The sequence below is a fragment of the Ursus arctos genome, unplaced genomic scaffold, assembly GCF_023065955.2.
Source record: "Ursus arctos isolate Adak ecotype North America unplaced genomic scaffold, UrsArc2.0 scaffold_2, whole genome shotgun sequence".
Taxonomy (NCBI): Eukaryota; Metazoa; Chordata; class Mammalia; order Carnivora; family Ursidae; genus Ursus; species Ursus arctos.
In genome coordinates this window covers 54,745,260-54,760,885 of record NW_026622874.1, presented here as the reverse complement: position 1 = coordinate 54,760,885, position 15,626 = coordinate 54,745,260, and the positions used below count along the sequence as shown (strand labels likewise).

The 15,626-nt window shown below is 35.3% G+C and overlaps 1 protein-coding gene across 2 annotated transcripts in view; it reads right to left on the bottom strand.

The window, feature by feature from the left end:
* The window catches only part of MARK1 (microtubule affinity regulating kinase 1), a 113,957-nt gene that overhangs the window by 41,160 nt on the left and 57,171 nt on the right, over nucleotides 1-15,626 (bottom strand). For both annotated transcript variants that reach the window (XM_057315147.1, XM_026517301.4), the window contains exons 4-6: nucleotides 9,543-9,591; nucleotides 8,381-8,446; nucleotides 4,563-4,633 (exon numbers count right to left, since the gene is read on the bottom strand). In XM_057315147.1, coding sequence (XP_057171130.1) covers nucleotides 4,563-4,633; nucleotides 8,381-8,446; nucleotides 9,543-9,591 — 186 coding nt within the window. The remainder of the gene's footprint in view (nucleotides 1-4,562; nucleotides 4,634-8,380; nucleotides 8,447-9,542; nucleotides 9,592-15,626) is intronic.

Here is a 15,626-nt window from a genome sequence, read left to right as displayed (position 1 = left end):
GATAAAAGATGCAACATTATTTTATGGTAAAAACACTGCAATTTCCCCCCAATGACAACCGCCAACTGAGATAAATTACCAACTTAGATTTCAAAGTAGTATTTAATAATTTCCCTGTTCCTTCAGTTCCAAATAAAGTTAAAACGAGGAAAAGTTCACTGTTAAATGTGGTGGACAGTGTAGATAAGCAGCACTGTCTCTTTAAAGTATTTCTTCGTCAGAGTCCATGAAGATTTCTGTGGGCAGTTACGTTTCTCTACTGACACGACCAAGTGTGTACAGTCTGCAGTTCTGATCAAATGGTTTGTTCCACTGTTGGGATAAGAGCTTTGGCACACGTGAACCAGTCTATTTTAGGAATTATTATCAAATGTGTTCAAGGCATGTTTTTTAAGTGAGGCCAATTTACTAAGAACTTATCAATGGGTATTTGGCATCATCCTGTATTTGTTCATATATAAAGAAATGGGAAAATTATTCAGCCTTAAGATGAAACCCAATTATCAAAAAAAAGAGGGGAAGATGAAATTTAATCTTAAACCCGTTATTAGGTCAGTAGGGCAAAGTATTCTACCCCTAACTGGGTTTTGTATGTAATCATAATTTTTAACCATTATGTAGGGCTCTTTGGGGACAAAGACTGAACAAGGAGGAACCCAATGGTAAGAGCCAAAGACACAAGCAAGGGATAAACACTTCTTTGATAGTTGTTTACTACATAGAATAGAGAAATGGAAAGAAACAGCTAGCAATCAAGGTGAGAGCTGTTTTGTACATGTAGTTATAGCTGATATACAGGAGGACGGCCATTTTAATGCACAGCAGAACATTCAATACTGTGGATTCAGTTAAATGGAAACACAATATGAATGCTGAATATTGGTTAAGCATTTACAAATGGAGATAGAAATGAGATTTTTAAAAGTCTAAAGATGATGTGAAGTATGACCATGCTAATAGAAATACGCATTAAAAAAACCCTTCAAAGTAGAAGTGAGATTGATAGTTCAGTACAACATTATTCTAATGGATATTAAAATGGTTCAGACAGAAACATGAATTCAAAACAAAATCAACATACAATGAGTAATGTGTAATTCAATTAAGTTCATTTCGATTCAAAGGTCAGTTTATTGAGTACCTGCTATGTGCAAGAAAATGTGCTGGTTGCTAGGGGAACACAAAATGAACACTACACGGACCCTGCCCTTAGGAGCTGAAAGTCTGATCAGGAGAAAACACGTACAGAACACGCATATGAGCAACCATAGTACAAGGCAGAATCACAGAAGCAGAGGTACAAAGAAGTGAGGGGAATCATATCAAATATAGAACAATTTCACTTAGAAATGCCATCTGGAGTATGGGATACTTGATCTCAGCCATCCTGAATGATAGTAACATTTCAAGATGTGGCCGTCTGGTGCTGGGGATGGAGGGGTGAGGTGGTGAAATGCACGGAGGTTGAGGCAACACAACGTATTTGAAAAGTAGGTGGGAAAACGGCAATAGTGGAAGTAAATGTTGATAGGTTGGTAAGTCTCTGAATTCCAAACTACAGGTACTACAGAACCACTAAATGTTTTTAAGCGAGCAATTGGGAATGAGTATGATCAATTTGAAGTGTCAATCCCCCCAAACAGGAGAATCTTATAATGAATATTTATAAGTATTAGTCTTCTTAAGCAATATGCTTTAAAATTCTAATATCCAATTTCCATGAAAACATTTATTTGCCAAGAGATATACACACTTGCATGTAAATATTAATGTATCTTAATGAATATCCTACAAGGCTATTTTTAGTAATACTGGTTTTCAAGCCACTTTGTCTTGGTAACAGTGAAGAAGGCATGTTATTGATAAATGTTTTGGTTACCAAACATGCATTTCAACATTAGACATAATGGTCTCCATGAAAGCTGTTTTATAGGCATTTCTGGAATAAAAATCTCCTGAGCCTTAAAACCTTAAGAATGGAAAGATAACTAAGAAAATGCTCTGTATTAAGCATTTCATTCTCCCCAAACTCTATGACCTCTGACGTCTATCGGTTAAATGTGGTGGCTGATAATATTACTAAACTTATCCAGCAGGGTACAATTTCTGCCGTGAAAGAGAAGTTCCGCCTTCTATCTGATTCACTGCAAGAATCTCCACGCACAAGCCTAAACTTCACCGCATTATTCTATGGCCAGATCCTCCCATCCCCAAACATTCTGTACCTCATTAAGTAGGATGCAGGAGCTTCCTTACGATTGTTCTTTTATGGCTCTTGAAAACATGATTTACAGTCAACCCTGCACTGACCCTAAATTCAGACCTGTCAGTGTTTTGCCATGAGATGCAAATGCTGGGATGCTTTGCAATTAATTTATAATTGAGTCAGGAATTTCCAAGCTTTAAGTAGTAGCCTTGATATTGGAAGAGTTGAATCAATACTGTAATTTTCTTTCAGGTCCTCAAAGCTTCAGGAATGCAGAGGCACTGCATGGTCCGTGCTGCTGACGAGCTCTTAAACTGTCTCTGGCTGGATCCAATAGCAGAGTCAAGGACATATATGTGTCTATACTTGCTAACACAGTACATTCCTAAACTGTTAAAATTTCAAAAAAATAGTTTCATGATACAGAGCAAAAAAAAAAAGTGTACACATTTATCATCTTAATTAAATTTCTAACGAAAAATATGCACCTCGAAAGCAAACTGAAAAACAAATATAACCTTTTGTCAAATGACTACTAAATTGGGTATATCTGTATCCCTGGTTTTTAAAAAGATGAGTTAGTTACCTTTTTAATTCTGCAGGAAGACATACAGATAGTCAATACATTTAATATTTATAATAAATGAATAATTACAAAGAAAGTATTTCCTATTATATTTTAAATAGCATTTGACACTCAACCTCTGCAACATGAAGAGTATTTCAAAAAATAATTCAGGCTTTTTTTTTAAAGAGCCAATTTGTAATTATTTGGATCTTTATGAAAACGTCTATGTTCTAGCCATCAAGAAAGACGGGCAAGTTCATTGTAATAGCAGGCACTGTCTCCTCCTCTAATTCCACAGAGTATCCACAGTTTTCTCCACACAGTATGATTTCAGCAAACAAATACAGTCAGGTGACTAAAAAGAACAAGAGTAGTAGCAGTCCAGAAAACATATATTAAGATCCCAGTGGAAGTATTTAATGTCAAGTGTAATTTTCATGCTGGTCGGCGACTAACTATGACTGCGTGACTGACACTGAGAGAACGATGTCATTGAAGGTGATGACCAGTGCCTCACTCCAGGTGAGCCTCCACCCGGGGACCGGAGAGGACTGAAGAGTAAACGGCTGAACGCCACTCAGGTCATCAACGTTCTGTCCTCATTACCGGTTGTCTTCAGATTTCAGTTATTTTAGGATGAATGTTTCTAGGAATCTATCCTGAATCAAAGGGCTATGCCTATATTTGGTATAAAGCATTTCACAAATTATGTTCCAAAAAGTAGTAACTCTGTGAGATATCAACAAGAGTTTTATCAAACAAACTCACCTTGTGATCAATTTGGAGAATGCTATGTTAAAAAAAGGTGAAACAGGTTTTTTTCTTCCCTCTCCTCCAGAACTTTCAACTTTTTCTAATTATTTATATGTAACATCTCTTAGAGGAAGATCCTATATCCATATTCAGTGTTTCCCAAACTTACTGATCACAGGACCCTTTTAACTTGAGAATCAGTACCCATGTTTACAGAAGTACAGTACCCATGTTTACAGAAGTACTGAGCTACTTTTAAATAAAATATTTTAAATTCACTAAGGTAAAGTTTGGGCTATAGCAAGTTGTCTGCTGAAATTTTACTTCAATAAATTTTATGAAAATTTACAGTTCATTATTTGTCATTTCTATAGTAATCTGTAAAGTATGTTAATTTTAATCACTTCATTCCTAAAAATTAGAAGTAAAATCCTAGATGAACTTAAATTACTTTTTCTTATTTTATAGTTTCTATAACAAGTCATGTTCAATTTGAACTGGAAATATACACATCTTACCATATTCTTCTACCACATTTGTAAGGTTTCTTGCCTACTTGACTAAATAAAACTGACCACAGTCTTTAAATCTACAAAGACATGAGTTCTAATACGAAGACATCTTTAATGACAAAAGAAAATACAATAATGTCTTTAAGCACTACACATATATACTGAATACATGAAGCTAATAATACTTGATAATAATTATTGGGTAAAGGATTAAGTATTTCTTTTCTTTCTTAATTTTCTTTCTTAATCTAATCTGTATTTCCAAAACTATCAATGAATTAATGAGACTCGCCTACAAACATTTCACTGTTTATGCTCATCTAAAAATAACCATATGCAACTATCTTAAATTTAAATTCAAAAAGAACAAATTTCTTTTTCAGTTTCCCATTCTTAAAAAGTATAAGAAAGCAGGAATTTTTCTTTTTAAAATACCATGTACTCTGAAGTCCAGTTTGTGATACTGTCCATTGTATATCACTAAAAACATTGGTAAAACAAAGTTAAAAACTACTTTCCATACCTGCCTAAATTTTGCACGGGCCTCTTTTTCTTTCATTCTTCCATGGGCAACTAAGTAATCAAATACTTCACCTGAATCAGAAAGGTAAAGCAGGTAAAATATACATAGATTTTTCAGTTAACAATACAAGCAATGTCAAGTTTTTGCCTTGTTTTTAGAGAAGCTTTTGGCCCACAATTTTCTGGTAGTTTTACATAAATCACAAACTATTACATGAAGAGAAAAAAGGGAAAAACTACACATACAATTGAGTATCTGTAGCAGCTTATGATTTAGCAAAACTCTTTTAAAAAATAAGTCATAAAAACATAACCGAGAAAACTTGCTTTCTGATTTCAAGTATTACACAAAAATACAGTCAACTCTTTATTATCCATTCTAATAAAGGGAAGCCACAGTGCGAGCAATCGAAAATTACATTTGGCTTTGTATTTGGAACCTACATGTCAGACAAAGTAACAGAAGTCATATTACATTGGATCTCTCTCTCTTTTAAATTCTACTTGTCATGGAGTCTTGATCAAATTCCTTCTCACTACCTTCCATTCACATTGATTTCAGCCGCTTCCTTCCTATACTCTGACTATGCTATTCTCACTATACTCACTTCATCTATTTTGGTACTTAAGTACTCACACAGAATTAAATCACCCTGTGCACCTCTCCCATTACTCCAAATGAGCTTCAATTATCGCATCTGCCCTATCCCCATGACAGAACACAAAGTGGATAGACAATACATACTTGCTGAAATACTTTAAATTAGAAACAATAGAAATTTCCTATTATCCATTACTTTACACGTCTGGAATTTTTTATTTTTCTCTAGTCAATACTAGTAAAAAAACCGAATTAACATTTAGTTACAATATTAAAATATCTCAGTGTAAGGGAGAAATTTATTTCTTACGTCCTTGTAATTTACACCATATAGATATACATGTATATCAGAAACTCACAAAATGGCTTAAAGAGTTCTTCTAAATACAGCAAAGTGGTTAAAAACCTGGGCTTTAGAATCAGACTGATTTTGATATAAATCCTGGTTTAGCCCCAAGTAGCTACTGGGAGACATTAGGAAGATTTCTTAACTTTATTAAGATCCAGTTTCTATCCAGTGCCTATCTCACATGGCTGTTGTAAGGATTAAATGAATAATGCATGTGCTTAGCACAGTGACTGGCATATAGTAAGCACTCAATAAATTATATATTTGTATCTAAGTATACAGGAAATTATATATATATATATTCAATACCAATCCTATAAATATGTAAGTAAAACATTAAAAACCAAATATGTAATGATGTATGTCACATGAAACTAATACATCTACAATGTCAGACAACATATGATATCAAGCATACTTAAATGATTGAATGGGATGATGAAAACAGAAATGAATGGATGCTCTAGTCGACCCATCACAGTAGTTAATTCTAGGTATGTGAGTTTAGGCTGGGAAAGATATATGCAAGTGTTCAAAAATATGGACTGCTCTTAAATTCTGCCTAGAACGTCCACACCCCAGATGTTTACAAGACTTAGTCCTTCACTTATTATATATTGTTTGTTTATGATTTGCTTCCCCAAAAGAATGTAATCTTCTTGAGGGCAAGGACTTTGTCTTTGCTCACCCATGTGTTCCCAGAACCCAGAATAACACTTGGTACACAGAAACATTTAATAAATATTGTTTGCATGAATGAAAGAAGAAATCAACACACCATTCCACAGCAGCCCCAACACCTACTTTTAATAGGCTCTTTTGGATTAAATGTGGTTCAAAATCATAAAGGAGTCCCCTACCTACCTAATCACCAAAGATCTTTTGCCCCATTAGTGAACCAGAATCAAATGATCTAAATACTTCTGACAAAGAGGCAGCTGTTTGACTCAACTCTTTGTTCACGTCAGAGTCAATCCTAAAATGTCCAGAAATTTCAGAGGAAAAATACCAAGTGTTGATTATAAAAGTTACCTTGCCATTTACAGATTAAAAAGGCAAGGAAATCATTCTAGATTTGCCACCACAGAACCATGATGGTTTTGTTAGAGGATCACTGATGGGCAAGACTCAAAGAAAACTTATCACTAGGAGTCAGAATTGAATGAGAGAGCACCCGGTTTGGGCTGAATTCCAGTATACACCTCTGTACAGTGCACCCCGCGGCCCCTCCTAACTATGCTACTGAAGGAGAGCAGTGATGACCCCATGTGCTCTCTGTTACTCCAGCCATTGCTCCCCTTCATTAGCACCAATAGAGAGTTGACTGTACTTACCACTTATCAGTAAACAGCATACATATTAATATTAACACAGCCTTGTGGTGGCCCTCATAAAAACAGAAGCATCCACCGATTTTTAGCAGTCTGTAATTTCTCATATTAAAGCATGTCTAGCCCCTCTCTAGACTTTATATCAGTAAAAGGGAAAACAAGAGTCTAACTGAACTAAAAATAACACCCAGGGTTCCCATGCTGGCAAACTGTTATATAAATCTAACTAAAGGATAGAAAAATAGAGAAATAGTTCATTACGTGGTATCTGTAGGTTCACTAATTTTATTATAGACATACATTTATGCAAATTCACATGGCTGTATTAATATTTTTCTTAAAAATCCTGTAATAATAAACCTTCATGACACAGGTTTTCAGGGTAAGTCAAAAAACCTACATCAAAATACTTTCAGGATGAGAACAGGCTTTGCAAAAAACCAAACCTACTAAAGCTTTCAATCTGCATTAAAAACAGAAAAATCTATTAAAATATATGTAATATTTGTAGTAAACATTTTTAGAAATCTAAGAAACAGTATAAAAATACATAGCTTAGGTACAATAGACTAGAATAAATCCTCTTTATCCAAGTTACATAAAATCTGAATTACCATAAAAATCCATACGCTTTTATCAGCTAAAAGGACTCAACACTAAATTCAACCCTAAGTTTTTCTATTGACTAGCAAAAAAGTTAATTAGCCACAGTGGTTTAAATAATTTCAGCTGCCCTCCTTCTTTTTTAATTGCTTAACTTCTTAATTCTTCAATTGCTTAAAACCTTCAAGCATTCTTTTTTTACTTATTAAATGATTTATCTCCAAAAATTTTTAAACATGTTTCTAAGAAAGTCCTACGCCTAACACAACAGTGATTTTGAGCCGATGTACCTCTCATTTGAGGGAAAGTGCAGAGGATGAAAATGATTTTCTATTATATACCAGTGTTTAAAAATCACTCCTACTTTTGACACTATGTAGTCAAAGTATATATTATATTCTACAAACACATCTTACTTCTGTCAACTCAGTCTTCTAACTTATAACACGTATAAATCAATACTTGTTCAAATTGAAACATCTTATGGATTCTCTTGAAAATGCATGTGCACTGAGAATCTGCCATATATGAACAATCAGTGAAATAAACATCTGGCCTAGAACATGCTTTTATTATAAACTTTATTAAATACATTGTAAATTTGAGATTTCCTTATCGCCAAGCACTTCTAATCACAATAATAAAATATTTAGGTAAAAATCAAAACATTCATAGATAACAATGCAAATTTAGAGTTTAGAAAAATGTCCCTAGGCAATTTTTAACTAAGTAAAAAATCTGACTTTTAAATGTAGGATCAATAGGTCCTGAAAGTAAACACTGAATTTTACTTAAGATATATCACTTAAAGGCATTTTAATAAAACTGTACATTCATTAAAAACAGTGAAGACATAAGTGTTACAATGAAGCTTCAGGTGTTGATAATTCTGTATGTCTCATCAAAGATAACTTTTCCATCCCTCTCATCCTTACCCCCACTCGCGTACTCCATGACTAAATAGAGGGTCTTCTCTGTTTCAATAACTTCAAACAATTTTACTGAAAAAAGAAATTAGAGATATAACTCTGTAATTGTTAGCACATATTGGATCTGCTTCAAGAAAATTTAAGTATAAATTTTCCCTAAGCCAGGGGAAAATCTGAACACTTACCGAAAATTTTTAATTATAATTTTAAACTGAAAAATTCTCTCAAGGGTTATTACTGCTATGGAAGAAAACTACTTACCACAAAGTGATTTGGAACCAACTGCTGGGTCAAAAGAGTTAAGTTTCTGGGATTAAAAAACATTACTTTTTCTAATGAGAATAATATAATAAAAAGGAAAAGCTTTAAAATAACAAAACAAGCTCGGCACAACAAAATTTTAACTAAAGCTTAAAAGAAGACTATATTATAATGAGACTATCATAAAATGTTAAACAATCTTTGGTAGAGAAACAAAACAATTCCATAATTATGTGTTGTTATAAAAGTTTCTGGTTAAAAAACCACCAAGTTATCAGACTTATGTAGTTGAAATTATACACCACAAATAATCACATTAACATCTCTAATAAACATAAGATTTTTAAGTGTGAAAGAAACAAGTGTTAAGAAAATGAGCAGATTACAAGAAAAATTACTTTTTACTTCTTACAATCCAATGACTTCATATGTACTCAATATATTTATTTGTAAATGTAGGGAAAAACCAGAACTTATGGGACTAAGTTAACTAAAACTGAAATAAATTCTATTTTCTTAAAAATTCAAATTAGTGATTTTGCCTATACACTATGGTTAAACCCAAATAATTTTATTATCAAATTATCCGGAATTCATTTCTTATAAGTACCTCAAATGGCATGGAATCTCTATTTAGAACAATTCAGTAAGGAGATACAAAAAATATTTGAATGCATTAACTCCAAGTCATATATATTATTTTAGTGGAGAGCATAAGACAGCAAGGTAGTAGAAAATAGCCATCCACAGCCTTCAATTAACTTCTTTATCATTTATTTTTACCAAAAGTATCACTTTCTCAGGTTATGACTCTTTTTATAAGGAACATCTTTAAAATTCTATCTTTTCAAATAGCTTCAAATTAAAGAATATACTTCATCATTAATTCTATGTGTAAATTTCATACCTATATTAGGATGATTCAATATCTTCATTATTCGTACTTCTCGAAACAACTGTTAAAGAAAACAGGTAGACACAGTTCTGTTAAAATCATTTACTTGAAGAAATTCGGCTTCTTACAAGACACTAGGAGATCCTGGTAATGAGCTAAGAAAGAAACAAGAGATTTGTTCCTCAGGTTCAACTCTAACTTTGCTGACACTTGATTTCCAGGACAATTTTAATAAGATGAATTCAGATGGTTCTGTGTGCATGTGTGTGTGAATACACCATACACAATAAAACTTACATTTTTATTTGACTACTCTTCATTGCTGGAAATAAAAGAAAAATACTGTGGAAATGAAATTAAATGATCCTTCACATGATTTTTATCCAAAACCAACTTTCCTTGGGGGCGGGGAAGCGGCTCCTGATTCTTTAGTCATCTCTACCGGTTGATCAGATACTTTATGAAAGATTAAATGACATAAACCTACATTAAACAACATTTGAAAAGGAAACAAAACTATTTTCATTAGCATTTTTGGGGAAACTTACATAATAAGAGTAAAGGACAATAAAAATATATTTACCACTTTATATAAAACCAAAACATACTGAAAATAAGTCACTTTTTGAAACATAAATGTTAAAAACTCCATTCCTTTTATTTTACAATATAGGACCCATTTTTTAAAAGTCTGACCCGGCATTTTTTTTTTCTGTGTTGTCTACGAGTACTTGTTAAGATCAAAATCAAGCACCTAGTTCAAGAAAATAGAATGACTGATGATATTCCAAAAAGTCTATATTATGACTTAGGTTTTATCAGAATAAAATCTAAAGTTAATGCTTTTAGAGGTGATATTTCTCCAAGGAAGATATACAAATGGCCAGGAAGAACATGGAAAGATGCTCAACATCATTAATCACAAGGGAAATACAAATCAAAACCACAGTGAGATAAGACTTCAGACTCAGGATGGCTACTACTAAGTAAGAAAACAAACGAGTAAATAACAAGTCGTGGCAAGGATGTGGTTAAAGTGTATGTACCTAAAAGAACTGAAAGCAGAGACTCAAACAGATAGTTGTTGTACATCTATGTTATAATAACACAATGGTATTATTCATAACAGCTAAAAGGCAGAAGCAACCCAAGTGTCCACTGATGAATGAATGAACAAAATGTGGTATATCCATACAATGGAATCATATTCAGTCTTAAAAATGAAAGAAATTCTCAAAATCTTTAAAAAACAAATGAAAGAAATTCTGACATACACTGTTAACATGAACAAACCTTGAGGATGTCATGTTAAATGCAATAAACCAGTCACGGAAGGACAAATACTGTATGATTCCACGGGTATATCAGGTACCTAGATAAGGTAGTCAAATTCATAGACATAGAAGGTAGCCAGGGCCTGGAATGACACAGGTATAGACGTTTATTGTTTAATGGGTATGGAATTTTCAGTTTGAGAAGACGAAGAAAGTTCTGGAGATGGATGGTGGTGATGACTGCACAATAATTTGAATGTACTTGACACCACTGTACATTTAAAAATGGTTAAAATGGTAAATCTCATGTATATTTTAACACAAGTTAAAAAACAGAAATATAATGTGTTGATATGCCTCAAAAGACTTTTGCACCAGTGGAAAAACCTACTTAAGGCTTATCTACCACGGAAATCTTGCCCAGCGATCCTTGATAACTGGCACGCCAAATGCAGGCAGGATGTAAGTCCGTCTCTCTGTGTGCGCACGTATATACACTTACATAAATAAACTGTAATGAAATCTATGATCCTGTAACTTTAACAACTAAAAACCGTACATCAATAAACACAATATTAAAGCAAATTCATTCATGCTCACGTACATCATCAAGACCTACTGACTTGACCTCCAAATTTCATCTCACATCTGTCAATTCTATCCATCCACACGGGCAACACTGGATTCCACAACTCTCTGTACATCCATTCTGCATTCCCTTTTCTGGACTCCTACCCTGCAGTCCATTATTCACATAGCACTACACTACTTCGGATCCACTGGTGGTTCCCCAGTGCCATTAGCACAAAATCCATAATCTTCAACACAGGCTACCAGACCTTGAAAATCAAGATCTTGCTTACCTTGCCATGCTTATCTCCTGACACTCTAGATAACATCTAGATGGATGTCTCCTAGATGGACTTCACTCAAGCCAACCAGCATCTTTCTCAGTTGAACTTGCTAAGATCCCTCTCTACTCAGGGCCTTTGCACAAGCTGTTCCCCCTCTGTCTGGAATGAATGTTCTTCATTCACTTTTTGAATCATGAAATATTTCAAATTTATTAAAAAGTACAGAAATAAATATAGCACCTACCTCTGTATCTACCTCTGTATCTACTACCAAGATTAAACAACTTATGCTAATATTCTGCCATATTTTCATAAAATTTTATTATTTTTAAGAAAAATTATAAATATTTTTTAAATTTTTAATTTTTTTTATGTTTAAAGATTTTATTTATTTATTATCTATATAGAGAGAGCACGCACAAGGAGGAGGAGGAACAGAGGGAGAAGGCGGGAGGCTCAGTCTCACAATCCTGAGATCATGACCTAAGCCAATATCGAGAATCATATGACCAACCGACTGAGCCACCCAGGCGCCCCAAGAATATTTAATTAATAATTTTATTTAATAAAATATTGTTAAGACATTAATCATATAGTCATAGCCAGAGACTCATCCCCACCTCTTTTCTCTCCTTCCCACCCTAGATATAACCACTGCCCTAAGGTTGGTACATAACAAGCTACATACTTTTGTAATTTTCTATATGTATATATATAAATAGCAGTATTACATTTTTGTGTTTCATTTTATTTTTTTTTAAGATTTTATTTATTTATTCGACAGAGACAGAGACAGCCAGCGAGAGAGGGAACACAAGCAGGGGGAGTGGGAGAGGAAGAAGCAGGCTCATAGCGGAGGAGCCCGATGTGGGGCTCGATCCCATAACACCAGGATCACGCCCTGAGCCGAAGGCAGACGCTCAACCGCTGTGCCACCCAGGCGCCCCTACATTTTTGTGTTTCAAACTTTATATAAATGGAGTCCTATTGAAATGATCTCTCTAACCTTATTTTTTTTCTTCAACATAATGTTTCTGTGTTCTATCCCTGTTGTGTATAGATCTGGTCCATTTACCTGAATTGCCGTGTTCCTTTACAAGAAGAAACCAGTTTATACACTGTTCTACTGAGGATGCTTAACTTCTTTATATATTTCCACTACTGCAATCAGTGTTATAATGAATATTCTTGACATGTTTCCTTAAATACCTAGAAGCTTAATTTTTTGACAGTAGTGTATATACACCTTCAACTTTATTAGGTCTTGCCGAATTTGCCCTCCACCCCCATTCTGTACTTGAAGGTCTAGAACTCAAGAAATATTGAGTGCCTACACTGCTTGGTCTTTTCTATCTTTGGGCCCCATGGCCCTAATGACCCCTTTGAGCTATAAGTCTCTGTTACTGATGGTTTTGTTGATTAGAGCCTCTGACAAGGGAAACAATCTCTACTCAAAGAGGGCCCCATAGGGTTTGGACTCATTCCCTCCCTAAAATGGCTAATGGGTTTTAAAAAGCAGCTATTAGTTTGCTACCAGACTCTTGTCAAAACTGAACACCTGTCTCAGAGAGGTGTCCACTGACCAAACCGTCTTACTCCAGGTACATGGATCAGGATGAAGTGAGGAATACAGTATCAGAAGTGTGTGTGTGTGTGTGTGTGTGTGTGTGTACATATATCTATATTATACCTATAATAAAGGTATTTATTTTTAGGAAGTTTTAGGTTCACAACAAAACTGAGCAGAAAGTACAGAGTTAGCATACACCTCCCGTCCCCATGTCCCCATACATGCACAACCTCCCCAACCATCAACATCCCATACCAGAGTGGTACATTTGTTACAATCACTGAATCTATATTGATACATTATCACCCAAAGTCTATAGTTTACATTAGGGTTCATTCTTGGTGCTGTAAATTCTGTGGGTCTTGACAAATGTATAATGACATGTATCCACCATTACAGTATCAAACAGAATAGTTTCACTGCCCTAAATATCCCTTGTGCTTCACCTATTTATCCTTCCCTCTTCATAAATCCCTCGCAACCACCAATCTTTTTACTTTCTCCATAGTTTTGCCTCTTGAGAAGATCACATAGTTGGAATCATATAGTACATGGCCTTTCCAGATTGACTTTTTCACTTATAATCTACATTTAAGGTTCTTCCATGTCTTTTCATGACTTGATAGTAGTTCTTTTCAGCACCGAATAACATTTCATTATATCAATGTACCAGTTTATTTATCCATTAACCTAATGAAGGACATCTGGATTACTTCCAAGTTTTGACAACTGTGAATAAAGCTGCCGTAATACTATTTTGTATTCCCACCAGCAAAGAGAGTCCTTGCTGCTCCACATCCTTAGCCATGTTTAGTGTTGTTAGTGTTTTGGATTTTCACATTCTAATAGGTGTGTAATGGCATTTCACCGTTGTTTCAATCTGTAACTCCTAATAACAGATGGCGATGACCATCTTTCCAGAGGCTTATTTGCCATCTATAGATTTTCATTGATGAGATGTCTGTTCAGATCATTTGACCAGTTTTCAACTGGTTGTCTGCTTTCCTGAGTCCTTTCAAGCCAATTTTTGAGCCCGTTCCAATCTCCAACAATACCAGACGCCTGCAGATAGTAGTGAACATGGATTGTTCATCAAATACCTTGTTGATTCTACTCTGCAACATCAGAGAATGGGTCATTTGCAAGAGTAGCCCTGGAGGCCCTAGGGAGAGGGAGCCAGAAGTCACATCCTCTCACTTCTTCCTTGCGGGTCTCAGGGAGGTGGAGGGCATTGGTCTGATTGAGGTGGCCTCAGGTCAGCAGAGGGAAGTGTGCCCAGGGGGTCCTGGAATCCAGGTGACTATCCCCTCCCCCCCCCCCAGGACTTCAGAGGACTGACAGCGGGGTGGAGCTCTGTGGGATCTCCAGTGTGCTGGGTGGGCAGTCTCCTCAGAACACACTCAGGGTTTCTTTTTTTTTTTTTTTTTTAAAGATTTTATTTATTTATGTGACAGAGAGACAGCCAGAGAGAGAGGGAACACAGCAGGGGGAGTGGGAGAGGAAGAAGCAGGCTCACAGCGGAGGAGCCTGATGTGGGACTCGATCCCGGTACGCCGGGATCACGCCCTGAGCCGAAGGCAGACGCTTTAACGACTGCGCTACCCAGGCGCCCCTCAGGGTTTCTATCTTAGCTTCTGACACCACCCAGCCCTCCTCTCTCTGCTTACCTGATGAGCCCCCTTCCAAATAAGACCCTCACCTCCCTGAGAAAGAGGAAATAAGGGGGCCTATCATCAGGTCACCTTCGCCCAGGGACTCCCTCGGCTGATAGCAGAGGCAGCAGTCTGTGGGTTAGGTTTTCAGAAAATTTATACTTCTGGTTTCAACTTTTTTATATAAAATTCACATGTAATTATAAAATCACAACTCACAAATCTGATGATCCTGGGTTTTACTATAACCAAAGAGTTTCTTTCCCCCCCAGAAAAACAAGTCAAATACTATGCCAGCCTCTTACTTTCATGAAGTCATTTTACAAGCACTGAGTAATAAAATCAACCACCTAAACATTAAAAAAATAATATATAACACAACGTAATTGTGGGAATGAAATCCCACACCTTTTCCATATTCTATTGGTTAGAAACAAGTCAGAGGTCCTGCTCACATTCCCCCTGCTGGTGTTCCCTCTTTCGCTGTGTCTCTTTCTGTCCAATAAATAAATAAAATCCTTAAAAAAATTATCTTCTGAAAATTGGGACAACAAAAATGTACCAAATAGAAGGCCTGGAGATGAACCAGGGAAACAGTTACAGGAAGGGCCAAAGTTCTCATCAGAAAGTAATTTTTTATTCCAGTGAAAAAAATAATACACATCCATCTCAAAGATGTCTTCACCATATTGCTCTATTCTTAGTTTCCTCTGACAAGGAGTGAGGGAAAAACCATAATAAGCAAG